The sequence below is a fragment of the Phallusia mammillata genome, chromosome 3, assembly GCF_965637545.1.
Source record: "Phallusia mammillata chromosome 3, kaPhaMamm4.hap1.1, whole genome shotgun sequence".
NCBI classification, from domain to species: Eukaryota; Metazoa; Chordata; class Ascidiacea; order Phlebobranchia; family Ascidiidae; genus Phallusia; species Phallusia mammillata.
Genome location: NC_137254.1, coordinates 2,904,167 through 2,930,723, shown reverse-complemented (window position 1 = coordinate 2,930,723; position 26,557 = coordinate 2,904,167). Strand labels below are relative to the sequence as shown.

Genomic DNA, 26,557 nt, shown 5'->3' with positions numbered 1-26,557 from the left:
AGGTAGAAAATAAATGTGCGTTTTAAAAGTTCAGGATAAACTGAGAAGTTATATGAGATGGCTACGAAATTTCATATTGCTAATGTTGAAACCTATTACATGTATAAACTCGTACTGGAACTGCACGGGATTTGAACAGTATGAATGCTGACTTATAACGTTCTAAAATGGCTAAAAAATGTGATTTGTCTTGTTTATAACACTAAATACGACATCATGGACACTTTTTGGACAAGACCAATATGGACCAATCTGCAAAGTGCTATGAACAAGGGGGTTTAGATAGTTAACAAGGTTTAGAAGTTAACAATCAAATCATTTGCAATGCTAAAGCAAGTATATAAGTCAAATATGACACACAGTGGGAGAATTTGTTAGAATTTGGATAAAAGAGGACGATATATTAATTAAACTTTTGCCAAAGAAGAAAAAAAAACTTTCAAGCCATTTCCAACTGTGTTCAAATGTTACCTGAAAATTGAAGACTTTTTTTATTATACATATGACTGTTTGATCATCAGTGACTTGACAAGTCACTTTGTGTAAACGTAAGTATTAGGAAAACAATACATATTGCGCAGTTATTCTCTCCATTTAGCGAAGTTGTCAGACCAAAGAACTACCGGTTTTCTTGATTCGTGGTAAATCAAAAGTTAATTTGAAACCTGAACTGTTTGTGTTTGGCTAATTTTTAATTTTGTTTACAGCTGACAAACAAATAGGGTTTTGTAATTCGAAAGCAAAGTTTTCGAATCAGAGTTTTAATTACATTTTTTTAAATAAAAAATATATGACAAAAAAACGATTTTGATTTTTTGGTTTAAAAAAAATCGGTTTTTGTGATAGTTTACATGAGTTATTAGCAAATCGTTTAAAATCTAAGTTTTGTTCTGATTTGATTCATCCAAAAAGATGTTGTTGAATACAACAATGTCGCACAAAGAAATGGATCATTCACTACATACAAATGAAGTAAGTACGATTAATGCGATGTGAAACATGTGTTTATCCTGCTAAGTGGTAACATGTGTTTATGCTGATGTTTTTAGATCTTTAAAGTAGTTTAAGATAAACATCACAGTTTGTCAGCGCTGTCATCAGTTTTGCTTTTGTTCTTAGAATCAAAATGTTTAAATCTGATGTTTTTCAGAATCTGAATTTTCCACACCAACTCCAACCATCAGCACCATCGACGCAACCACATATACAACCTCTGCAACGACATATACAACCATTGCAACTACATTTACAACCAATACCACCAGCACCTCCATTGCCATCGCAGTTACATCTACAATCAATACCAGCACCACGGGCACCAGGCAATGCATATCCCTTGGGTACAACTTTCATGTGTGGTAATACATTGAGATACATGTCCAAGGTAATTATGTACAGGCAAGAACTATTTCATTCATAATCCTTTAAAAATTTCAAATTTAACTATGAATTTTGGAACACTATATAGAGATCTGTTCATAAATTATATTGTGAAAATAACGGCCTAAATAAAAGTAAAAAACGACATGCTTAGTTGTTCAAACGCTTCGGTAAATGTTCATGCTATCATCAGCGATATGAAGGCCACATTAGTTACACCTGTTTATACACACTTATTGTAAAAACCATGTCGCTTTTTTACGTTTATTTGGGCTGTTATTTTCATCAATAAACTATAAATTTAGAAACACTATACACGGACTTGAAAAGTAGTTTAATCATAAACATTACTGCCAAGGTAGTGGTGTATAAAGAATACATCGTTCAGACGTTTCGACAATCTCTGTTGTCAGTGCATGTTTTCAATCAACCTGTAGAACACGGAACGATGTATTCTTTATACACCAATACCTTGGCAGTAATGTTTATGATTAAACTATAAATTTATTTGCAATTCGTAAAAATTACGGGTTCTAGCAAACTAAATATTTGCTAATTTGGCCAAAAATGTTAAAAAAGGAAAAAGTTTTGTTTGTATTTTTGACAAGTTTGCATACAAAGAGGAATCAATCATACCGCCACCAACTTTCGGACCACCAGCAGAAGAACTAGCTGAAATGGACGGTAATAGGAATAGAAACCTAAAAAACAATCTGCAACCTGTACAAAACCGACCTGTTGGAACCTAATAGTTAGTGCGGTGCACATCTACATATACGGACATAATGTTTATCGTAAATTTGATAGAGTTTCCGATGATTTGCACGGTTTTGTGATATTGTATATTGTTGTATCTAAAGATACTAAGCTTACATCATTATCGGTGACAGTTTGAGGACATATCATCCATTCAATAAAAACCACGTTGTGGCCTAAAATCAATGGTTTTTAAGGCACAATGATGTGTAGTCAAGCAAAGTAATCCAATTCAAAGACATTTATTCACTTCCTATAACCGACCAATGCAAGTAGCTTAACTTAGTTATATTACCCAAATCCCTTTTGGCAACTGTATTATTTCAACCGACGTTTTGAGTCTATTATTGATTAAAATATTGTTCCAATTTGATCAGCTGACATAAAGTACCTAAAACCAAGCACATGACGTCATTTTGAAATCTCAAATTCTTTAACTTCGAACTTCGGTGCCTCTGGTAAAATGGTTAACGAACAATTGTACAAATAGCGTTTAATGACACAGAGATGTATGTCGAGTTCGGGTTCGGGTTCGGGCTTAGGTTTCATTAAAAAAAGGCTTTTTTCGGGCCTTACTTTATACTCTATGTTAGTATTTTTTGAACTAACTAGCTAAGATGAATTAATTAAACTAGCCAGTTGCTAAAACTGACCTAATGTCAAACAGGCCAAAAACGCCTTGTTTAAGACCAATTATCTACTGAGTTCCTTGCCTTGGTCTTTCCTGAGACTTCAATGTTTAGGCTTGTCAATCAACATTTCTGGCCTAAACTAACTACTACTCGGAAACAATTCGGGTTCGGGCCGGGTTGGGGCTCCAATGTCAGGCCCGTTTACAACTCAATATAAATAAATAAGACAAATAGTGTTTTATTCGTTATTATAATTCAATGCAAGTACGCCCGGGGTACACCACTCTTAGTTTAATTCCCCCGATTATTTATATTAGTTCGTAAACACACTGCGATTCCATGGTCAGCAGTTGCGCAAAATTATTAACATTTTTAGTAACTTAAGGATCCCCGTATGGCCGTTTATGTTTAATCGTGTCAAAGCCCAATAATTGTGGTTGACTTCTTACTGAGACGGTTTGCTTTTATAGTGAACAAGAAGCTGTGTGACCCTTTGTTGGATTTCTGTATGCTTTATAAGTACAAATATAGCGTCCCCACCAGGCCCACAATTGGCAAGCAGTCCAGATTTTCTTATCATAAAATCAATGTCAAACAATTTTAGAAAGCATTAAACATAAGCTGCGGTATCAGTGCAGCTGGTGACGAGAGATCGGTCGTATTGGCTGGTGTAGCTATCCAACGACACTTTAGTTTGTTGGGAGATCTTATAGGTTAAAACACTGTGCTGTGTCGGCAGCTTATCATTTATTGGCTGGATGCTTTTACTTTGAATTAAACGTGTTTTTCACAATTCTTAGAAATATCTGGTCTTGTTTAAGATTTAATAATAATTCAAAACGAAACATAACTATAACAGTCCTGCTTTTTCCTTGCATTCCAATTTTAACCATTATAGGTAATTCCCCCAAACATCTTTGATTATAAACGTTTTTCGACACTTGGATTTGAAGTTGCGATAGTCTATCAAAATATGTAAACTTGCTTTGTAAAAACTACATTGTACACATGCTGATCAGCTTTTTGCATTTTAATCTTGATTACGCAGCATACAACGCAGTTCTCACAACATTCAAGTTACACAACAAATAAAATAATCACATTAAATAAAACACAACAAGCTATAAGTTACAAATAAATGAATGCTTTTTAACTGTGGTTGCCCAACAAATACTTAGCATTATGTTTCAAATAAACTGGCAGTTTACGGTTTAAACTTTATGGCATTAATTCAAACATAACAATATGATTAGATATGCTATTCCATCAAAGAATTCGACATGTTACAAACGACTACCATTTTCGAATTGTTCACAGTAAGCAAAGAACTATTTCGTCAATTGTAAGAAGTTAAGATAAATTCATAAACGGTATCAGCGCTGAAGCGTCCATGCACACCAACCATCAAGGCGAATATATACATAAATCAAAGTACGCCAGGCACAAACTTTGAGTACAATGCATTTAAATTTCAAGTCTCAAAATGCTCAAATAGTTAACACTTTATCGTAAACATTTGTAAATCGTAAGAAAATCAGATAAAAGCTATCATGATTAATCCCTCAAAAAATGCAACGATTTTAAAGCAAAATATCGTATACGTTTTTGTGTTCAAGGATGAAACTTTATCCAAGCACTTCAATCACTCTGTCGCCTTTCTGAACGGCACCAGCATTGTAGGTCACAGTCAATTCCGTTGGGGGGCTTGTAATTGCCCCGATAGAAGATACATTTTGTCTCACATATTTTTTGGCCCTAGTAAGTTGATCTTCTATTGCTTTTGAGTAAAGCAATGGATTGAGAGCGCTGTTGATTGGAAGCAACAGACAAGCACTCAACACATAAGCATCTGGTGGCATCCTGATTCCTCCAACACTCAAATATCCAATAACACAAATTGGAATCCAGCAACAAAAGTCGGTCAAAATCAACCTCGAGATTCTTTTCTGCATCTTGGAACTGACATCATTGCTTCTGGCTTCTTTCATGCGGTTGCTTTGTTTGTAGAAAAGAACGTATGCAATCACCATGTAGATGAACATAAGGAAGTTGATGGTGATGAGGAAAGTTGAATATTCCCAAGCAAACTCATTGGTTGTGGCAAATAAACGTGGCATACAGACACTTGTTTCCCCATAATATCCAAACTCTCCTTTGATTGGGTTGCGAGGAAATGCCATTGTTATAGTTTGTTTCACATCGTTCCAACCCACCGGTTCTACACCAGTAATTCTTTCAGCAAGAAGTGATATGTTTTCTCTGGAAACAAAATCATTTCCAAAAATGTTGTTTGGAAACCAGACATCAGTTGTAAAATATTCTGAATTGACTTGAAGTAAGGGAATAATTGCCAAAACCGCAGCCAAAATCCAGCAAATCAATTCACCAAGTAAAACTCTAAGAACACCCATATTTCGGATTGTAAATGGTTTGAAAGCTGATGCAAGGCGAAACGTTGTCATGGCTGTCATTGTAAACGCTGATGCCTCTGAAGAAATAATTGCAAGTGCTCCAAGTCCTGAACACAATCTACTTGATCGCCATTCCTTGTCAAATAGACAATACGAGCCAGAAAATTGTGTGGCTTGAACTATAACTGCAAGCAGATAAATTCCCATGAGGAAATCTGAGCAACAAAGGTTAAGAATAAAAATACTGGTGTTAATAAAAACATGTTTGTTTCTGTCTGCATTCCACAAGCTGTGAGCAGTTGCAATAAACACAAACAAATTTCCTCCCAAGGCTAACACAGCTGTTATCCAAAAAATTACCCGGTATATTGGATTGGCGATCATTTCGTTGACATCTGCAAATGCGTCTCCAGCCAAGTTTACACATTCGTCACTTCCGTCCGAACAATCGCGAATTCCATTCTGCACCAGTTTTATTTCAATCGAAACAGGTTGTTTATTTGTGCAATAAAACCTTACTTTTTCGCAACGGCATTTGCTTTCATCAGATTCATTGTCACAATCGATAATTCCATCACAAAGTGTTTTTCGGTCAATGGAAACCCTATCCTTGCTTTTACAATAAAACTGGGTTTTGTTGCAAAGTTCAGAAAATTCATCTGAACCATCGTCGCAATCAATTTTTCCGTCGCAAGCCTGTGAGATATCTATGCTGATTTTTTCTTTGGATAAACAATAAAATCTGTTTGGGCAATTCGCTTCCCCAAACCCCCAAAAACTGTCTACTATTCCATCACATATTGAGTTCAACAGAACTTTAAAATCATCGCCCGAATCGATGCGATCCCGAAACCAATACCTTAATGGTGGGTTGTCAGTTTTTGCACACCTAAATACTTCGTCAAGTTTAAGGTGTTTGGTGTCTTCTGGCAAACACTGGGTTTGTTTTAAGTGATTAGGAGCCGAGCAGTATTTCGTGTTGATTTGATCAACACATTGCACACTTGAATTGCACAACTTTCCGCTTTGATCCGAACAAACAGATTTATTTTGACAATGCATCTGATTTGACGGACAAGAACCCCTTATATCTTCACACAAACTTTGATTCAAACATAAACACTCATCAGACATATCAAAACAATCCAAAATACCATCACAAACTTGCTTGGGTGATATTAGTAACTTTTTATCCAAGCACTGAAAACATCTAAACTTTCCGTTGACAAAACAAAGATCAGATTTATCAGAACATTGAGCCACTGAGTCGTAAACGTTGATTTGTGGTAATACACAAACACCTTGTCTTGATGGGCCAGAGCATTTAAATCCAAATCCCGACATGATTTCGTCACTGTTGTCACTGCAACTACTAACTCTGTCACAAAAATCGCTTCCCGCTATTATATTTGCATTTTCACAAATAAAAACCTTCTGGCAATATTTATTTTTCCTTTCGTTGCAGTTTGATGAGACACAAATCACATTCTTGTTTTCACAACGGTTGATGTCATCAACACACGAGGGTTGGATTACCGTGTTGCACTCTTGTGGGACAGGAGAATGTACAAGATACCTGGCAAGTTGTTCACTTTTACAAGTGGTGGCAAACATTGTGCAAGTTTGACATGTAAAGTTTGTGATTGAACACAGTTCGTCACTTCCATCAATGCAATCCTTAAATCCATCACCAATCCAGTTTACAGGTAAACATCTGCCAGTAGATGTGCGAAGTTGGTTACCAGGATCGCGCGGACATCTTGCGTGAACTCCAGAGCAGTTACATGTGTAATGTGTCTCATCACTATCATCAAAACAGTCACCATTTCCATCACATAACAAAGATCGGTCAATACAACTTCCCTTTGTTCCAATGCATTGTTTCGTGCCAACACATGCACATTGGAACTTATGAGCTGGACAAGTGCAATTTACTTCATCACTCAAGTCGCCACAGTCATTTACTTCATCACATTGATATTTTTTGTAGATGCAACCATGTCGAATTGACATTGATATTTTTTGTTGATGCAACCATGTACAGTTCTTTGTTTTGTTACAATCACATTCAAAACTATTAGCTGGACAGCTGCAATTTGCTTCATCACTCCAATCTCCACAATCATTCCACCAATTGCATTGCCAGGATTTGTTTATGCAACCATTATCTTTTGAGCAGTTGCTTGTTTTATAACAATTGCATTCAAACATATCAGCTGAACAAGTGCAATTAATTTCATCACTCCAATCTCCACAATCATTCCGCCCATTGCATTGCCTGGATTTTTTTATGCAACCATGAACTCTCGAGCAGTTCCTTGTTTTGTAACAGGGGCATTCAAAGGTATCCGCTGGGCAAGTGCAATTAACTTCATCACTCCAATCTCCACAGTCATTTCTTCCATTGCAAGTGTCGTCTGTTTCAATGCAACCACGGCCATTTGTGCACTTGTTTGATTTGTAACAATCACATTCAAACTTATGAGCTGGACAAGTGCAATTAACTTCATCACTGCCATCTATACATTCCGTGTTTCCATTACAATGCTTTACCCAATATTTTCCACACCCAATTACACCTTTACAAGTTGTGTTGAAGCAGTCACACTGAAACCTGCCTTCTGGACAATAATCACTAAACTCGTCACTCCAATCACCGCATTCGTTGCCCCAGTTGTGTACAAACATCATTTCAACGCACCTTGGTTGGTCTCCACACCGACCAAACTTGTGACAAGCACATTCGAACATTGAAGAAGGACAGGTGCAGTTGGGACCGAGGTACGGTTTCTCGCACACCGAAAGATTTTCTGGTTCTGTCAATAAAATAAGCTTTGAATAAATAGTAATAATAATAATAATCAACGGAAGTCTAAGTCAATAAAAAATAAAGCAGAAATGGAAATGTGTTTTGGCCCGACTTCATAAGTTCTCAGTCGGTAATGAATACATTCATATATATTTATGGTTTGCAAAAAGAAAAACACGTGCATTTGTTTTCATTGTATAAATAATATCGTTTTTTTTCGTGTAATAGATTTCAGTTTTTGTTCAAATAGCGATATTAAAGACTAAAGCCTAACATTGAAGGTTTATCAAATAAAATGATTTCTTACTTGTATAAGGTCGTGGAGCGAGACTGAGATCCTCACCCGGACATTCACCTTCCACGCATCCGACGAAAAACAATAGAAACAATAACCACATCATGTATAAGATTTCTATGCAACAGCTATCAAAAAGACGTAACCTTGATTGATCTATAAAAACATACAACTTTTGCATGTCATATAGGACAGTCTTTTCCAACCTATGGGTCGCAACGAATAATGCAGACAAAACTACAACCAAAATAGTAGAAATTCATGTTTATTTGTCGCGATAAACCACAAAACAAAATTTGTCCAATTCCAGGTCAAAACTTATTACAATGTTGAAAGCACTTAACAAAAATTAGGCAAAACGAAACCTTAACTATTCAAGCTAAGATGAATATATTCTTACTGGGATCAGCCCTGAAGCGTTGATGCAGGCCAGCGATCACGGCTTACTTATCGAAAAGCCATAGTACACCAGGCCTGGCTATTACAGGCGTTATACCGAATCCTACTACGAAGTTAACATGTGCACCATACAAAGCAGGCAGCGTGACTTTTTTTCGGCTTTTTTTCACAGGGCCTGTGTAGCTCAGTTGGGAATGCTTGGGTGACCTCTATTGGTAAAAATGAGCATGAATCTGACATAAAGTAAAACTGTAGAGCCATGAGCTCTTGGTGGTCCTGCGTAACTCGCTTTGTAAACCCCTAAAGCAGTGGTCGGCAACCGCCGGGCCTCGGTCCCGTGCCGGTCCACAAAGCGTTCGTTACCGGTCAGTGTACTTTTTCGGGTTAAATGCTTTGAAACATTTTGCCCATGTATCGCGGGGTCAGCGGTACAAAAAAAAGTTGCTGACCCCTGCCCAAAAGGTCTGTGGCCTCTAGTTTAATAACCACTGGCTAATAGCTTCAACTAAACTAATAGTGTATTTTGTTAGATTAATATTAGTTGCTGTAATTTTTTTTGATCGAATTATGATTAGTATTATGGGTCCCTTTCTACGTAAAAAAATAAATAAAACATCTGTACTGCATGATTAAATGACATAATCTGAGGATTTCATGCTTTGTTGGTTGGTGCAATGTAAGCTATTCTAAAGAATTTTGTAACTTTTTTTGGATTCACCCGTTTTTACCCCCTAAACCCCAAACTAATAAGTTTAAGGTCAAAAATACAAGCCCTAATGTGCTGAAATGTTAAACAATTGGTTGCAGTGGGCCAGTGGTTCTTAACCGTTTTTTCCTTGCTGCACCCCTTTTAGATTACCAACCAATTTTCGCACCCCCTTTCAAATCACTAACCAATTTTCGCTCCCCCTTCTGAATTTGCTTAAATAGAATAGACCTAACCAACCTTAATGATTCATCATCCCCGCACCCCCTAGGAACATTTACCGCACCCCTTGGGGGTGCGTGTACCCCAGGTTAAGAACCCCTGCAGTAGGCTATTCGTTTAGTATTTAAAAATTTACCTTAATCGGCCAAATAGTTACTTGTGCAGCCCATAATATGTGTATACTGTCAGTCAGATAGAAGTCATAACTCTCAAGGGAGTAATTCACTTGTTTACGTTTAAGGCGGGTGAATGCAGCGGGAGTGCTCAGCTTGACGTCCAGACGGACGTTTTACGAGACGGTCGTGTCGGTGATTAGATATCAGCTGTTTTTGCGCAGCATGCTATGTCGTTTTATTAAGTTATCATGCACATTTTCAGTTTTGAAAAATTGTGTTTAAAAACTGATCTTGAACGACAATATCAAGGTCAAAGCATGAGATTAAATTGAAAGTATTTTTCCTGTTTTTATTTACTGTTTTTTTTTGTAATTATATGACAATGATGATGCAAAAAGAATACGGACAAAACTTTTAAATTGGGGTGAATGCTAAAGTTGGTTAGGTTTTTCCCTAAGAATCTAGAAATAACCAGGACGTTTGTTAACCGTAAATCCGCACAAACGCGCATGTGGGGACCCATTCGTTTTTGCTGGCAAAAACAATCATATGTGTAGATGAAATGATGTGTATAGTAAATTGGTAAATTTCGCATAGAATATAAAAATGGAAGTACATCAGAAAACCACCATTCCAGTTGCATTTAGATTAACTCAATTAGTATTATAGTTAGTGTAATTTGTATGAATGAATTGCATTGAATAGTGTTTTTTTTTGTATGACTAAATTAATATAATTAAATGTATGTTGTGTTAGTGAATTAGTAATAGTAGGTGTACTCTGTTCGCCTAATTAATAATATTTAGTGTTGTTGTGCAACTGAATTAGTATTAGCAACTGTAATTTGTTTGACTAAATTAGCATAACTTACTGCATTTTGGTTGACTGAATTAGTATTACTTTAGGTATTTCGTGTGACTGAATTAGTGTTAATTACTGTGTTTTAGTTGACTAAATTAGCATCAGTTACTGAATTTCAATTGAATTAGTATTAGTTAGTGTTATTTTGTATGACTGAATTAATATTGGTTATTGTATTTTGTTTGACTAAATTAGTATGAGTTAGTGTTATTTTGTATGACTGAATTAATATTGGTTATTGTATTTTGTTTGACTAAATTAGTATGAGTTAGTGTTATTTTGTATGACTGAATTAATATTGGTTATTGTATTTTGTTTGACTAAATTAGTATGAGTTAGTGTTATTTTGTATGACTGAATTAATATTGGTTATTGTATTTTGTTTGACTAAATTAGTATGAGTTAGTGTTATTTTGTATGACTGAATTAATATTGGTTATTGTATTTTGTTTGACTAAATTAGTATGAGTTATTGTTATTTTGTATGACTGAATTAATATTGGTTATTGTATTTTGTTTGACTAAATTGGTATGAGTTAGTGTTATTTTGTATGACTGAATTAATATTGGTTATTGTATTTTGTTTGACTAAATTAGTATGAGTTAGTGTTATTTTGTATGACTGAATTAATATTGGTTATTGTATTATGTTTGACTAAATTAGTATGAGTTAGTGTTATATTGTATGACTTAATTAATATTGGTTATTGTATTTTGTTTGACTAAATTAGTATGAGTTAGTGTTATTTTGTATGACTGAATTAATATTGGTTATTGTATTTTGTTTCACTAAATTAGTATGAGTTAGTGTTATTTTGTATGACTGAATTAATATTGGTTATTGTATTTTGTTTGACTAAATTAGTATGAGTTAGTGTTATTTTGTATGACTGAATTAATATTGGTTATTGTATTTTGTTTCACTAAATTAGTATGAGTTAGTGTTATTTTGTATGACTGAATTAATATTGGTTATTGTATTTTGTTTGACTAAATTAGTATGAGTTAGTGTTATTTTGTATGACTGAATTAATATTGGTTATTGTATTTTGTTTGACTAAATTAGTATGAGTTAGTGTTATTTTGTATGACTGAATTAATATTGGTTATTGTATTTTGTTTGACTAAATTAGTATGAGTTAGTGTTATTTTGTATGACTGAATTATTATTGGTTATTGTATTTTGTTTCACTAAATTAGTATAAGTTATTGTTATTTTCTATGACTGAATTAATATTGGTTATTGTATTTTGTTTGACTAAATTAGTATGAGTTAGTGTTATTTTGTATGACTGAATTAATATTGGTTATTGTATTTTGTTTGACTAAATTAGTATGAGTTAACAACTTGTTTGCTTAAGACGGTATTCTTAAACCAGAGCCGCACGACCTAATTCGAGTAGTGTACGAACGACTGAAGCAGACCAGAGAACCAGTCTACAAGAACACAATTTCGAGTAACAATTTCGACAACCTGCAAGCCAGGGAAGGCGTTTCAATTGTAACAGAAGCTCTGCGTTTTACATCAGAGAGTTGATGATCGTCATTTGGTTGAATCGCATTACGTCGAGCTCCGCCCTTCGTTGGCTTTTGGTCCTCGCAACAAGGAGAGCAAGCAACCGTCATAGATTTGGTTGTTCATTGCACCCCGTCCAAGAACAACTCCCGGTTCAGAGAAGGAGCTACACTGAATTAGTGTTATAGTTCCTGTCTTTTCTTTGACTGAGTTAAGTATTACTTGGCATATTTTGTTTAACTGGATTAGTATTATTTTGTATATTGTGTTTGACTGAATCAGTATTGGTTACTGTATTTTGTATCACTGAATTAGTATTAGTTAGTGTATTTTGATTAACTGAATTAGTGGTACAGTTACTGTCATTTGTTTGACTAAATTAAGTATTACTTGGCGTATTTTAATTGACTGAATTAGTATTATTTATATTATTTTGGGTGACTAAATTAATGTAAGATACTGTGTTTTCACTGAGTTAGTATTTGTAAATGTATTATGTTTGGTTGAATCAGTGTTAGTTACTGTATTTTGGTTAACTGAATTAATATTAGTTCGTTTTTTGTTTGACTAAATTGATATTAGTTAGTGTATGTTGTTTGATTAGTTTTCTATTACTTGCTGCAATTACTTGAATTAGTATTAGTTATTGTATTTGGATTGACTAAATTAGTGTTATAGTAAGTGTATTTTGTATGGGTAAATTCATATTGGTTAGTGTTTTTGTTTGACTAAATTAGTATTAGTTATTATATTTTGAATAACTGAATTAATATTAGTTACTTCATTTTGATTGACTGAATTAATAATCTTTAGTGTTTTTTGTGTGGCTGCATTAGTATTAGTTACTGTATTTGGTTGACTGAATTAGTATCATTAAATGTCCTTTTTTGACTGAATTAGATTTAGTTAATGTGTTCTGTTTGACTAAATTAGTATTATTTAGTGTTTTTGTGTGACTAAATTAGTGTTAGTTACTGTATTTTGATTTAATGAATTAGTGTGATTAAATGTATTCTGTTTGACTAAATTAATATTATTTTGTGTTTTTTCTGTGACTAAAATAAGTATTAGTTACTGTATTTTGTTTGACTGAATTAGTATTATTTGAGGTATTTTGTGTGACTGAATAAGTATTAGTTACTGTATTTTGTTTGACTGAATTAGTATCAGTTACTGTATTTTGTTTGATTGAATTAGTATTGGTTGCTGTATTTTGGTTAACTGAGTTATTAATCGTTTTTTTTTTTTTTTACTAAATTGATATTAGCATTATTTTATGTATTTTGTGTCACTGAATTATTGTTAGTTACTTTATTTTAGTTGACTGAATTAGTATTACTAAATGTATTTTGTTTGACTGAGTTAGAATTTGTTAGTGAAAGCACTAAGAACAACGAATTAACAACCGCTTCACAGTGCATCATCCACAAAAAGCTAACTGAAATCTCATACTTAAAATACTTCGCTTACAACTTGAACTTTCGATTCATTAGAAAGCAAAAACATTTTAAGCACAGCAGTCACTTGCACCATGCTAGTCACTGGAGAAAATGACAACAATTGCCTGGATCTAAATGCCACCATTGGCTGATATAGAAAATCGCAATAAATTCTGCCAGGAGAAATTTATTTTCTTCAAATGAAAAATGCTCTACATCAGTGGTTCTCAAACTTATACTGATCGCGTACCACCTGGCGACTTTTTCTAGCTCCGTGTACCACCTAAATCTTCGTGGTCCTACTGAATTCGTGGAGCGAACCCCTAAGGGACCGCGGACCCTAGTTTGAGAGCCGCTGCCATAAAAAATTTGGAACTCAATCACTAAACATTTACCTCGCACCTACTACTCTAGCCTGCATATCACAAAGGCCAGGGTTCTTACGTTATATTTATAGCTTTATAATTTGTTTACACGGAAGTACCAAGAAGGGAAATTCCTATCGAAACCAGTAAGATATAAAGACGGATATATAAGATTCCCCTAACCGTGCACAACCAACAGTCGACAAAAGAAGTTTATTGACTCAAATAAGGAAGTTGAAACTTGCAATGGACTTTGTAGTTCATAACGAAAGCAGGATATATCGCTTTAGCTATTTCTCAAAGCACGTTCTTTGCTTGATTGCATTCAACTCCTCAAATGGAATATTCCAAACAGGATATTCATGGCATGAGTGATAGGATACAATTAAAAGTTGCACAAAAACGTAATAAAATTTTTCATTGATGGAAATGTTTGTATTGCAGCTCGAGGGGAACTCGTAAGCTTGCAAAGTCGTGCATGCAACAAGCGCGTTAGGAAAGCCCCTTTAAGCGTGCAACGTCATTTAAAAGCACAATGGTTGACTGCACCAAGCCCGTTAGGAACCCCGCTTTACTCGCACAAAGTCGTGCATGTCAAAAGCGCTATGGTTGACTGCACAAAGCTCGTTAAGAAATCCGCATTAGGCTTGCAAAGTCGTGCATGTAACAAGCGCTGTGTTTGACTGCACGAAGCTCGTTAGGATACCCACTTTAAGCTTGCAACGTCGTCCTTGTAAAAAGCTCAATGGCTGACTGCACGAAGCTCGTTAGGAAACCGGATTTAAGCTGACAAAGTCGTGCTTGAAACAAGCGCTGCGGTTGACTGCACGAAGCTCGTAAGAAACACGCTTTAATTTTGCAAAGTCGTGCATGCAACAAGCGCTATGGTTGACTGCACGAAGCTCGTTAGGAAACCTGCTTTAAGCATAGATAACTTAATTCACTAGATGCGCAACTCGTCTGCCGACTAAATTTTTTTAAAAATCTCTCGGGTGAATTACTACATAGAACAAGATGTAACTTATAATGTGTAGTTATGTTATGTTGATGTATTTTTTAAACATTTTTATTTTAACTAATCTAATTTAATTACCATGAACGCGAGTCGCGAATATATTGGTTTTGCCTTCCTTCAGACGTTGCACGCTTGAATGAACAAGTACACATTTCGTGTGCATTGGTAAGAACATACACATATTTTGTCCTCTTGTCGATAGTTTTTTGAGCTGCGACGTTTAGTTTGATAAAAATGTTTTAGTTTTTGGAATTTTCTTAATAATATCATAAAAAAATGGCAATTAACCTTATTTATGTAGCAAGTTTGGACTTTGAATTCGCTGAATTGGACAATTTGCATTATGTGTACCACCTTGCTACATATATGGGTTGCCATTATGGTGTCTGCATTTCTGGCCCCGTAGTCAATAAATCCAACTAAGTGGCCTTAGGCCTTCCTAGAATAACAATTTTCTTGACTACATGAAAATAATAAATTTAAAAAAAAAACATGAAAAAGTGCATAAATAGCTGCTGTTAACTAACTTTTCATCCACAGAGCATTGACTACCGATTGGTTGATACCACATGCACCAGAGCCAATATTTTTAACAATCTACAGTGTTTTTTAGGATTGTGTGATGATATGTCAGTTCAAAAAATTATGTGTAAAATTGCAACTTATACCTGTACTACTGTGAAGTACGTGATGGTGGCAATATAAGAACACCACTGGTTCTGAGATGATTATATGCTGCTGAAGCTCTAGCAAACAACTCAATTACCCAATGAACCACATCAGGGTGGTACCGTCTCCGTTTAATGGTCTTTGAAGCATTTTTACATTGCATTTTTAAAAAATGAGGCTTGCCACTCATTAGTGAGTGTCTTTGACTTTCAACCAAATCTTACAGATGGGAAATGACACATTACTGTTCCAAAATTAAATGAGAAACATTTGAATCTGCATACCAAGATATCCTAATGAATTCGGTCATCCACTGTTACCAATTCTTCTTCACTAGTTGCACTGGATTTCATTTGCTGCACTCTGTTGCGTTCCATTTTTTGCCATACTTTGCACACATATTACACATTACCGGCTCTTTTTCTGTTACTGTGTTTGAATATTAGGTGATCTAGTTTTAAATGTGTTGCCATATCTACTGGCTACATTGCAGTGAGGTGAGCGAATTATGGTTGTGCCTGTCAGGGCGTTCCATGCTTGTATGACATGTTTGTTAATATTCTTGTTTTTTCCTGCTTACTCCCGTACAAAGTTTAAAGTTATCCAACTCCCCTGTAATGATGCAAAAAAAACAAAACAATAAAAGCCTAATGGTAAAAACTATCTTGTTTTAAAAGCAGGTGTTATACTTAAAAATGCATTTAAAGTTGATTTCCTCAATGGAGTAATACCCAAGGATAGTGGTTTAACTCACCATCCATAAAATGGAGCCCATTCAACCTCAACATTGCTTGAGATGCAAAGTCTACCACAAAAATTAGCCTATAACATACAGAAACCCAGATTAATTCATAATAAACATAACTGTACCTTATGTATGCTTTAACAATTTTATTTTTATATTGTTCTACCAAAAGGTATTTGCCTTTTCTATAAAATGACCACTTTTCTAAATGTTGTACAACTTGTTGTTTAAAATGAATTGTTAACTTAAGAAGTGTGTACTAACTTTCAGCTGAGGACCTAATTGTTAAAAAGCTTTCTCAACACTTTTAACGCTGTGGTGTTTAACTTATGAAAGAACCTTTCTGTCAAATGGTGCTTTTCTGCTTGTCTTGGCCACAACAAATGATTTTAGCTGTAATAAACATTTATATGTTCATGGGCAATGTTACCAATTTTGTCCTGTACTGCTGTTTAGGAATTTTTTTTGGTGGCAAAGCACCAATTTTTAACTTTTTTCTGCAACCGATAATCAGCAGATTGCTTTTTTCAAAGTGATCTACACATATGAACGCTCTAAAATAATTACTGTTTAATTTTGACAACAGAAGTGGGTTAAAAGGAAATTAATATTACGTTTCTTTATGAAGCATGTATTATGTCTCCCTAAGTTGGGTCACGCAATAAGAGCACACATTTTTGTAAATTGCTGTAATGTTTCTACATATCAGAGTTGCATTGAAATTCAGGATTGCAAATTTTAAACAAAGATTTTTTGCCATTTGCTGGCACGGTGTAGCTAACCTAGCTATTACACAGAAATACAACTAAATCACAAATACGAGAATTTAGTCTTGTCCATGGTATATTTAACATACAAAATCAATCAAACAAAAACGGTTAGTGATCCTTTTAAAACACACAATAAACTTCTAAAAACGAATAAAATACACGAGATACATAACACTTACGTAACCTGCAAGTTTATTATCACTTCAATTCCAAAGTTATTTGACGTTTAATGCAATAAATTGCGGTTTTTTGCCAATATCTTCACTCTTCACCCATTGCCCGCCATTGTAAAGAAGCCAATGTGTACTGGTTCATTCAAGCGTGACCTGTCTGAGCGATTTCGCCGAGTTGCGCATCTAGTGGTAAGCACTTTTTTCCAAGGAATGCAGCCTGACTACGGTAACTATAGCCAGGTGATTGTTTCCGTCATGGTAGTTGGTTTCAATTTGGCGCGTGGTGATACCGGTTTTGTTGCTTCTTGTTATAATGTGACATGTAGTCTGCAGTCTGCACCAACTATTTTTGTTAAAAAAACTTTACGGATAACATTTTGAATTGTAATTTATTTTGCGCAAAGTCGCGAACATCGTCTGCAACCTGTTTAATATCACACAATGTATTTTTTTTTTTTTTTTAGAAAGACTGTAGCCTATAAAGAACAGCTACACTGTACTATAGTTTACAAAAATTTTAAAATATTTTATAGTATACTAAAATAGTATAATACAGGTCATGTGCCCTTTAAGTCTACAGCATCAAGTCAGCCACTGGTGAAAGCATTTGGTTCTGATGGGCGAAACCTTTTTTCCTGACTGACATGCCATGACCATCACCATTGGGAACATATTGCTCAACTTTAACAATTTTGCTTGCCAATTACAAAAGCAACAAAATGGTGTTGAAATCAGGGACAAGAAATCAACCAATAAGTGTGAGGTAGGTATCAGATGGCAGAACACAAACATATTTTTGTGTCAGATTAAGAACAGACATAAATAACAGAAACTTCACAAGTTAACAGAAAAAAACCCTAATTTTTGAAAGGATTTTGCTTCATTAAAAATGTCCAGTTAACCAAAGACCCCTGCCTTAAAAAATGAATACTCACTCAAAATAGTACATACTGTGTTCCTCATAAAAACTTAACTTTTAGTTACTAATTTTACTAATTTAGAAAGTTCAGGTTTTTACATCAATATTGATTCTGAATTTATAAACAGATCTCATAAACAAGTAAAAGATGCTTCTTGCAATGAGGTGATGTTTACACAAGATGATAGCATCAACAAGAAATTTGGTCAGTTACTATTGTCATCCAGTGAGTGCATGGTGTTTATGACTGAAAAAAGTGCAACTTCTAGAAATACTTAAAAACATTTTTTTTCTATTTTCTAATACAGATTTTGTTGGTTGCAGACTTGCAGTACACTTTCTTTCTGTGCAACCCACTCTCACATAAAATCTCCAGCATGCACGCCTGTGTTATCGGGCTGATAATTGTGCGCAGGTATTTTTGCAGTGTATATGGCTATACTAAATTTTCTTCCAATGTACAAAATTTATTGCTCATACAATATGTAAATCTGTTGCCATGGTAGTTTTATTTTTGTTGAAAAGGTTTAGTATTTCTTTAGCAATGTCTACATCAGGGGTTCTTAACCAAGGGTTCTCGTACCCCCAAGGGGTGTGAGAACTGTTCCTAGGGGGTGCGGGGATGCTGAATCATTAAGGTTGGTTAGATCTATTCTATATAATTAAGAAACCCAGGGGGGTGCAAAAAAAAGAAAAAAAGGTTAAGAACCACTGGTCTACATTCTACAGGCAGTCAGAATAAAGATTACATATTGTCTGGGTGTTGGTTATTACCAATTGATAAATTAATCATTTCTCCAACCAATTAGAACTTGGTTGTCGAATACAGTAGTACAAACATTTTTTTTTTCTTGTATGATATTTACCACAAATGACATTTGAAGATAGTTTATATAATGGAAGCTGTTTTTATGCATGCTGAGTGCAGATTTTTTTCTTGGTACTATTGGGTTATTTTTACATTTTGTGAGGAAGACTCAGTTAAGGTTTAATTAACATCAGGAGCTAAATATACCAATAACTTGAGGTTTTTGTTCTAATTGACAAACCTGTCACATCTTTCAGCAAATGTGTTTTTGGTATTTTTGTTGGTAAAAACCTTCTCACTACGGTCAAATTTTACTGTAACTATTTCAATCAAATTGTATACTTTCAGTTTAATATTGTAATAAAAATGAATATTCCTTACTTTCTTTCTGAAGTTTTTGAAAAACTGATGTTTGTTTATTGATTCATTTACAATACAATTTCAAAATCAATATGATTACCTAATTTGCCTTTTTAATGATAGTCACAGGCTTGTACTCCATATAACTAAAGGACTCATATTTTATGTGTGTTTAATTTATGAATAAAACAGCCTTTTGCAATGCACTGGCACAAACAGTAAAATGTTACAAAACAGAAATGTGAAAGAGAATGTGAAACATGGATTTTTTTGTTTAAAACAAAAATATGGCTTCTGTAATTACAATTGTATGATTAAATGCTTTTTTAAGAAAATCGCAAACATGTTTGCTTCAAACTAGCCAGTAAACTGTGTTTTATGTTAGGATATTAATGCATGATCAAAACATTGTGTATGGTGTAGTAGGTTCTGGGTGGAGTTTATACCAAAAATAAAAAGGCATTTGCACAGCTTTGTGGTCTTCATTTCTCAGAAAAAGTTTCCATTTAAAAAGGGAGAACAGTTCCGTTTTGTTAGTCATTTAAGTCGCAATATGGCTGGGTCTCCCAACTGTGTTAAAAATTCGATGTTGAATAAAATAGTTCGAGTATATATATTAAAAAAACAGGACAGTGAAGTTCACGAGTAGGAGCAAAACTTCATCAGAATCAAACATTGAATCTTTTATATGGGAGTGTTTATACGCATTTAATGTTTAATAAGTACCTCAAACTCCTTTTGAGAGCGTACACAATATAACTTACCTACCTAAAACCAAGAACACAAACTGGCGCCAGTTCGTTTACAACGGTATGTGACGTCATAATGCGTACATTTTTATTCATGGTAGTCAGGCTGCATTCCTTGGAAAAAAGTGCTTACCGCATCTAGTGAATTAAGTTATCTATGCTTTAAGCGTGCAAAGTCGTGCTTGTTTTAAAACAAATGTTAGGTGCGTAGTATTTTGTCTTTTTCAAAAAAAAAGCCCACAGGCTAACTAACTATAACAGTGCACACAGTACGTTCGTTACCGTAGAAAAGGGGCGTGCTTTTTGGCTTTTACTATATTGACGGCCATATCACAGGTTCTTATTTCATTAACGACTTTCAATCTGTCCATCGAGCGTAAATAAAAACTCCAGCTTGGTATATATTGTAAAGTTGTAATGAAACTTTAGACCACAAAGTCCTTACGGACCAGTTCCAAGACCCAAGTATCAGGCAAAACCCCACCCTCTTTTCTAACACGAGTGGTTAGATTCTAGAGCCCCTCGACTGGTCCTACCAACGTTCCCCCAAGTCGTGTTATACTCACAGTGCGCCAAACTTACTTTCTGGTGAGCTCCTGCCACATAACGCTTTATATCACGGTGTTGGTGCAGCGCGTCTAATCATGTTCCAACAACTGTGCCCTCGTTTAATCATGTTCCAACAACTGTCACTTTTTTGCGCCTCATAACGTCTATTTCCGGCTTGGTGCTTGTTCATTGCAATTGTGTCGCTATGTTTTCTTTCACCAAACGAAATAAACTCAATTTAAAATATCTTTGCACCTTTCGGAAAATTAGACAAAGGGCTATATAAGAGCTAATTATAGACACATTGGCATGCAACAATTAGTAAGCTGTAAAAATCCTGTTCTAAGCTCATCCAAACCAAGCTAAGTGGTTTAACTTTGAATATCTGCATACAAACTGAATAGCAATACAAGTGTAATTGCAAACAGGCCAGACACATTTTAGGTAAGGCAAAAAAATACAATCAAATGATGTACCACTTTAAGGTTTGAAAATATTTGTGTGGTTACACGAATAACATTATTTAATGAAAAATTTGTTAACAAAGGTTGGCAAAAAATGGTTTAGCTTTTTGTTTGGCAAAGATTTTGCTAAAGTTTGCTAAAATAATACAATTATAAGCTCATTAAAGTACCTATTTACCCATTTTAGTGGAAAATGTATGTAACAAATGCTATGGTTGAAACTGTGACTGGCTTTTGACCATACAAGGCATACCAAAATTTAAATTTTAAATATACGAAGCCTAAAAACCATAAAGTTAAGAGGTTATGTAAAAATCACATAAAGGAACTTTTTCCAAACACTACTGTACACGATAGAAAGATAACATTATTAAATACATCAAACTTATTAAAGTTTTTCAACAACTAAAGCACTAGCGCCGCCACCGCCATTACAAATACCAGCACAACCAAATTCACCTGCTTTTAATCTATGTGCCAAATGGGCCACAATCCTGGCGCCTGACATGCCAATGGGGTGCCCGAGTGACACAGCACCGCCGTCAACATTAATCTTTGCTGGGTCAATGCCCAAAAGTTTCATATTCGCCAATACCACAACACTAAATGCCTCGTTAATTTCCCATAATGCAATTTGTTCATCTCGTACTCCAGCCATTTTAAGCGCTTTTGGTATAGCGAATGCAGGGGCTACTGGAAAATCTATTGGTTCAACGGCGGCATCTGCAAAGCCAACAATTCGAGCCAACGGTTTTAGACGAAAATTAATAGCTGCTTGCGCTGACATAAGGCATAATGCTGCTGCGCCATCATTTAATGTGCTTGCGTTGCCTGCAGTGACAGTCCCATTTTCAGCTTGAAAAACTGCCTTGAGTTTTGGAATTTTGTCAAAATTAACTTTTTTGAATTCTTCATCTTCTGACACTGTAATATCCGGTTTTCCACGTTTTCCTAAAAAAGAGCAAATTCACATGATGAAATAATAACTTTGGAACCAATATACCAGGGGTCAGCAACCCATGGCATGTGAGGTGGTTTTTCATGGCACGCCAACCGATTTGTGTGTTTATATTACTGTAGCAATTTAACCTTTTTAACTGCTTGTTTTTATCATGCCACTGTCTTAAAATTCAGCCTCACATTTACAAAACATTCTGCTTTCTCTTTAAAGGCCACATCAGTTACACCTGTTTATATACACTTCATACCACTGATGACGGCATGAGCATTTGCCGAAACATTTAAAAAATAAAGCATGTCGCTTTTTACATCTCTTTGGCCTTTTTTCACCATTAAATAACAACTGTTATTTTTACCTTACCAATTATCAGTTTAAACTTGAAACAGTACACAACATAAATAAAAAACATTAATTAATATTCAAGTATGCTGCAATCTGTACATGCTGTTTTAGCATAAAAGGTATTATCAATACAGCAGATTTTTGTAGGGTATGGGTTTTAAATTGGCATGGTGTATATGGCTATGCTAGCTTATACCTTGTCACCAGCTGCACTGATATATGTTTACATGTTGAAACAATGTAAGCTGTCTGCAGCTTACTATACAACAAATTGCTGTGTGTTTATTATTTGTACACCTCAAATGAACCACTATATTCAAACCTAACTTTTTACAGAAAAAATGGCAAATAAGGCATATATATATCAAACATGTTTCATATGCAATCAAACTGTACAGGAAATTTTATCCTATATTTTTAATTACTTTACCACAAAGAAATAAACTTCAATTTACCTTCAATAACAACATCAACGATTTCATCTTTAAACCGCCCTTCATTAGTAGCCTTGGCACTTCTTGTATAAGACTCTATAGCATAGGCATCTTGCTCTTGACGAGATATTGAATGTTTTTTTGCCGTGTCTTCTCCACATATACCCATGTGAAATTTCCCATAAGCGTCTGTTAAGCCATCATGAACAATAAGGTCGATCATTTTTACGCCGCCATACACCGGTGGCAGTCGTGGCATCACAAATGGAGCATTTGACATGCTTTCCATGCCACCCGCCACCATGACATCTTGGTGTCCACACATGATTGATTGTGAGGCTAGCATAATTGATTTCATTCCAGATGCACAGACTTTGTTGATTGTTGAACATGGAGTGCTTGTTTTTAATCCAGCACCTAAATACAAATATGACACAACATTAATAAATAAAATTCCAAAGAAACAATGACCAGTAAAATGCCAAAAATAAAAACTTAAAAGTTCAACCATTTTTTGTTGTTTAATGGGAAGAATTGCTGCATAAAAAGTGTACGAAAAAAATATTTACATCCTACAAACAATGCTATTTTGAACATGGCAGTTTTTGATTTGTACATCCCATCCTTATATTTGCAAGTACAATGCAATGACTGTACACAATAAAATATGATCACTGTTGGTTAATATAATATTATCCTACTAGGGTAGAATATTGCTTTAACATAGTTTGATCTTTAAAGTGGGCTTGCAAACTAATCTTAATTAGTACAGTAATATTTACCGTATTTTACGGACCATAAAGCGCACCCGATTATAAGGCGCACTGTCAATAAATTGCTTTGATTAGTTTTTTGTTCATACATAAGGCGCACCGGGCTATAAAACGCAACAATTTTAAGGAGTATGGGTTATAAAAGTTTACTTGTTACGTAATAAATGTAAGCAAGTCACAATAGTACAATGAGCAAAAGAAAAAATGAGTCTAGTGAATATCACAGTTGTTAGTCGCTTTTACCGTACTTTATTGTGTAAGACGGTGGTTTATTTATATAATAACAGTATCGGTACTGGAGTGTAGGCAATAAAGCACTACTTGATCCATACATTAGGCGCACCGGCTTATAAGGCGCACGATCAATTTATGAGTGAAAAAAAGGATTTAAATTGCACCTTATGGTCCGTAAAATACGGTACCAGAAATTTATTTATTTTATCAGGTTCCACTTGGTTTAAAATGGTGTCTCCTTTTTTTTGCCCAAAACATACAAGCAATGCAGGTTTTGAAACTGACGAGTTTTAGCTAAATGGCTTTTCAGTTTTGTACTAAAGTGATTTTAAAAGTCTTTACCAGTGGTTTCTTTAAACCAAAAGACCACAAAGTTAAAACCAGAGAAATTTAAGCAACCAACAGGTTTTTGAAAGCTACCCAGTTGAAAAATAAAAATGTCTTTTATCTAAAAACATTATGGAATAATCAAGTCAAAATTCTACAAGCTTTACAAATGACCACATTTAACAAAGATGTAATTTTGACCTTGTGATTGGCTTTAGCAGAAAAAAATACACCAAAGAGGTTAAGAACCCCTGCTTTATAGAGTTTAATTTGGTGTAAAATATTGGAAGAAATTTTCTGAAGGTTTCCTTTCTGAACACCAAAAAGGTTAAGAACTTGGGTTCCTCTTTTTCTGGGAAATGAGAAATTAAAAAGTCATTTCTTAAGAGTCCTGAAATTTTTATTCCTGCAAATTTTCTAACAAAAAAATTCCGATTGTAGCCTACACTTTTTCACTTCTAGTAGCGATCACTAGCACATCAGAAAAAACGAAACATCTATGGGTTGTAATGTATAATAAGAAACACTACTTTATAGAGTTAATTTGGTGAAAAATTTTGGGATAAATTTTCTGTACAATCTACTTTGCGACTATTACAAACCTAATGCAGCTTGTCTTGCTGGGGCTTGACCTTGAGCAGCTTGAAGGACATTTCCCATGTAAACCTCTTGAACATCCGAAGCATCAATTCCAGCTTTTTCAACAGCGGATTTTATGGCAATTGACCCCAATTTTGTGGCCGGTAAAGATGACAACGAACTTTGAAATGAACCCATCGGCGTACGAACGGCACTGGCTATTACTACTTCATTTAAATTCGAAGCCTTGCGCACGCTATTGTAATTCAGTTTTGAAAAGTTTCGAAGAAAATTTGACGCCATTTTGTATGTTTTTTTAGCTTTGGTAGTTTGTAGGACAAGCTTCCACACCTAAATGTAAAAGAAACTGTGTACAAAACTACAAAAACAAGCAAAATTTGATAAAAAAAATAACAAATGCAGCACATTTTTATTTGCTGCAAGATTTTACTGACACTTTAAAATACCCATTATAGGTACATCAGTGATGCGTGAAGAGTAAATAAACTGAACGTTTTTCATCTTTTTAAGGGGGGGATTCCAACTTCAAAGGCTAAATATTCTTCGAATAATTATTTTTATAATTGATACAGTCGTTCTTTACCAACAAAGATGCTTTGAGAATAAATGTATGTAAACAAATCATTTCAATTTTAAGAATTTCTCTGTGCACCAAGTCAAAATACAGTAGGCCTACCATACGTCCTCGTTTTGGAGGACATGTACTCCTTTTTAACAAAAACCAAGTTGTCCTCCGAGGCCAAAAAAAGTGCCCAAATGTTCTCCTTTTTAACGAATTGCTGATTTACCAAATACATATGTGACAATTATGCCTTTGAAAACAGCCAAAATAATACCGGTGAATTTTACATTTTTAAAGACACAAGTTTATTTTAATGTTGTGATAAACGCTCAGCTTTATACTATTCTATGCCGTCTAATTCTTGAGGGTTTTCTTTTTGGGACACCCTTAAATTTTTGTGTGTGTTCTGCTGTCCTCCGTGTTTCGGATGGAAATATAGTAGGCTAGGCCTAAAATACAGTTTTTTATTTATACAACCCAAACACTTTTGTTATAATAGAACATGACAGGTGTTTTAAAACAAACATATAAACTGACAAAGATGAAAGTATTGTCTCTTTTCAAGCACACTTTAAACACAGTAAAAAGTTCAAGAGGGCTATTTTTCAGTTCGCATCCGTTTAGTCAAGTGTGATAGTCAATTGTTATGCTACTTTGTGTGTAAGCTGTACGCTTGTAAGAGGATAAACATGACAGGAAAACTGTTTATTTGGTTGATATTTTGGTCTGCTTTCGCTTCTGTTAGTGTCCAAGCATGCTGCTGCTATTTTTGTTGGGATTATGATTTTTTTGGAGGTCTATTGAAGTATGATCGAAAAAGTCACTCATTGACGCAAACATGCCCGTCTACCAGCCACTGTAAACATGGAGTGGATGACAATAAATGCGTTAAAATTGCAGGTTTTGTTTGTTTTTATATTGTACTTGTGATATGGAATAAAATCGGTCTTAACCAGGCTTGTCATATAGGTTCAAGTTTAAAAAAGTGTTTTTAGGGCGGCAAATTGCCAGGTCCCTACCAGTTTGCGGTTTTGAACAGGTTTAAAATCTTCCTCATTTATTTTTGTTTACGCATTATTTATCTGGCCTTATTAAACTCCAAAATAATTTTAACCGTGCGCTGCTTGGCACCTTATATAGTCTTTGTTATGTATGAAAACAAAATATATAGGGTGCAACTCCGGTTCAGGTTTTAA

The 26,557-nt window shown here is 34.7% G+C and overlaps 2 protein-coding genes across 6 annotated transcripts; one reads left to right on the top strand and one right to left on the bottom strand.

The window, feature by feature from the left end:
• The first annotated feature begins 17,349 nt into the window (after window positions 1-17,349).
• On the top strand, window positions 17,350-19,837 carry LOC145217652 (uncharacterized). 5 transcript variants are annotated; one of them, XM_080084983.1, is made up of 4 exons: window positions 17,350-17,505; window positions 17,853-18,042; window positions 18,327-18,424; window positions 18,523-19,837. In XM_080084983.1, exons 2-4 carry the CDS (start codon window positions 17,999-18,001, stop codon window positions 18,702-18,704), a joined length of 324 nt encoding a protein of 107 aa, XP_079941109.1. In that variant the 5' UTR covers window positions 17,350-17,505; window positions 17,853-17,998; the 3' UTR covers window positions 18,705-19,837. The 5 variants fall into 5 exon arrangements, with proteins under 5 accessions (XP_079941109.1, XP_079941110.1, XP_079941112.1 ...); XM_080084984.1 differs by lacking the exon at window positions 17,350-17,505 and having other exon boundaries at window positions 17,748-18,042; window positions 18,327-18,403; XM_080084986.1 differs by lacking the exon at window positions 17,350-17,505 and having other exon boundaries at window positions 17,748-18,042; window positions 18,327-18,403; window positions 18,507-19,837.
• A 1,224-nt stretch (window positions 19,838-21,061) lies between these two features.
• On the bottom strand, window positions 21,062-25,187 carry LOC145217646 (acetyl-CoA acetyltransferase A, mitochondrial-like). Its single transcript, XM_080084952.1, has 3 exons — window positions 24,802-25,187; window positions 22,887-23,282; window positions 21,062-22,079 (listed from the first exon to the last, which is right to left on the bottom strand). Exons 1-3 carry the CDS (start codon window positions 25,079-25,081, stop codon window positions 21,517-21,519), a joined length of 1,239 nt encoding a protein of 412 aa, XP_079941078.1. The 5' UTR covers window positions 25,082-25,187; the 3' UTR covers window positions 21,062-21,516.
• Window positions 25,188-26,557: the final 1,370 nt, after the last annotated feature.

Excerpts from the sequence above, each read along its gene's own strand:
- LOC145217652 (XM_080084983.1), top strand. The coding sequence starts at position 17,999 with ATGGTGTTGAAATCAGGGACAAGAAATCAACCAATAAGTGTGAG. Across the intron at positions 18,043-18,326 it reads AATCAACCAATAAGTGTGAG|ATCTCATAAACAAGTAAAAG; the intron begins GTAGGTATCAGA and ends ATTTATAAACAG. Across the intron at positions 18,425-18,522 it reads TCAGTTACTATTGTCATCCA|ACTTGCAGTACACTTTCTTT; the intron begins GTGAGTGCATGG and ends TGTTGGTTGCAG.
- LOC145217646 (XM_080084952.1), bottom strand. The coding sequence starts at position 25,081 with ATGGCGTCAAATTTTCTTCGAAACTTTTCAAAACTGAATTACAATAGC. Across the intron at positions 23,283-24,801 it reads AGCAAGACAAGCTGCATTAG|GTGCTGGATTAAAAACAAGC; the intron begins GTTTGTAATAGT and ends ATTTGTATTTAG. Across the intron at positions 22,080-22,886 it reads CGTTGATGTTGTTATTGAAG|GAAAACGTGGAAAACCGGAT; the intron begins GTAAATTGAAGT and ends GCTCTTTTTTAG.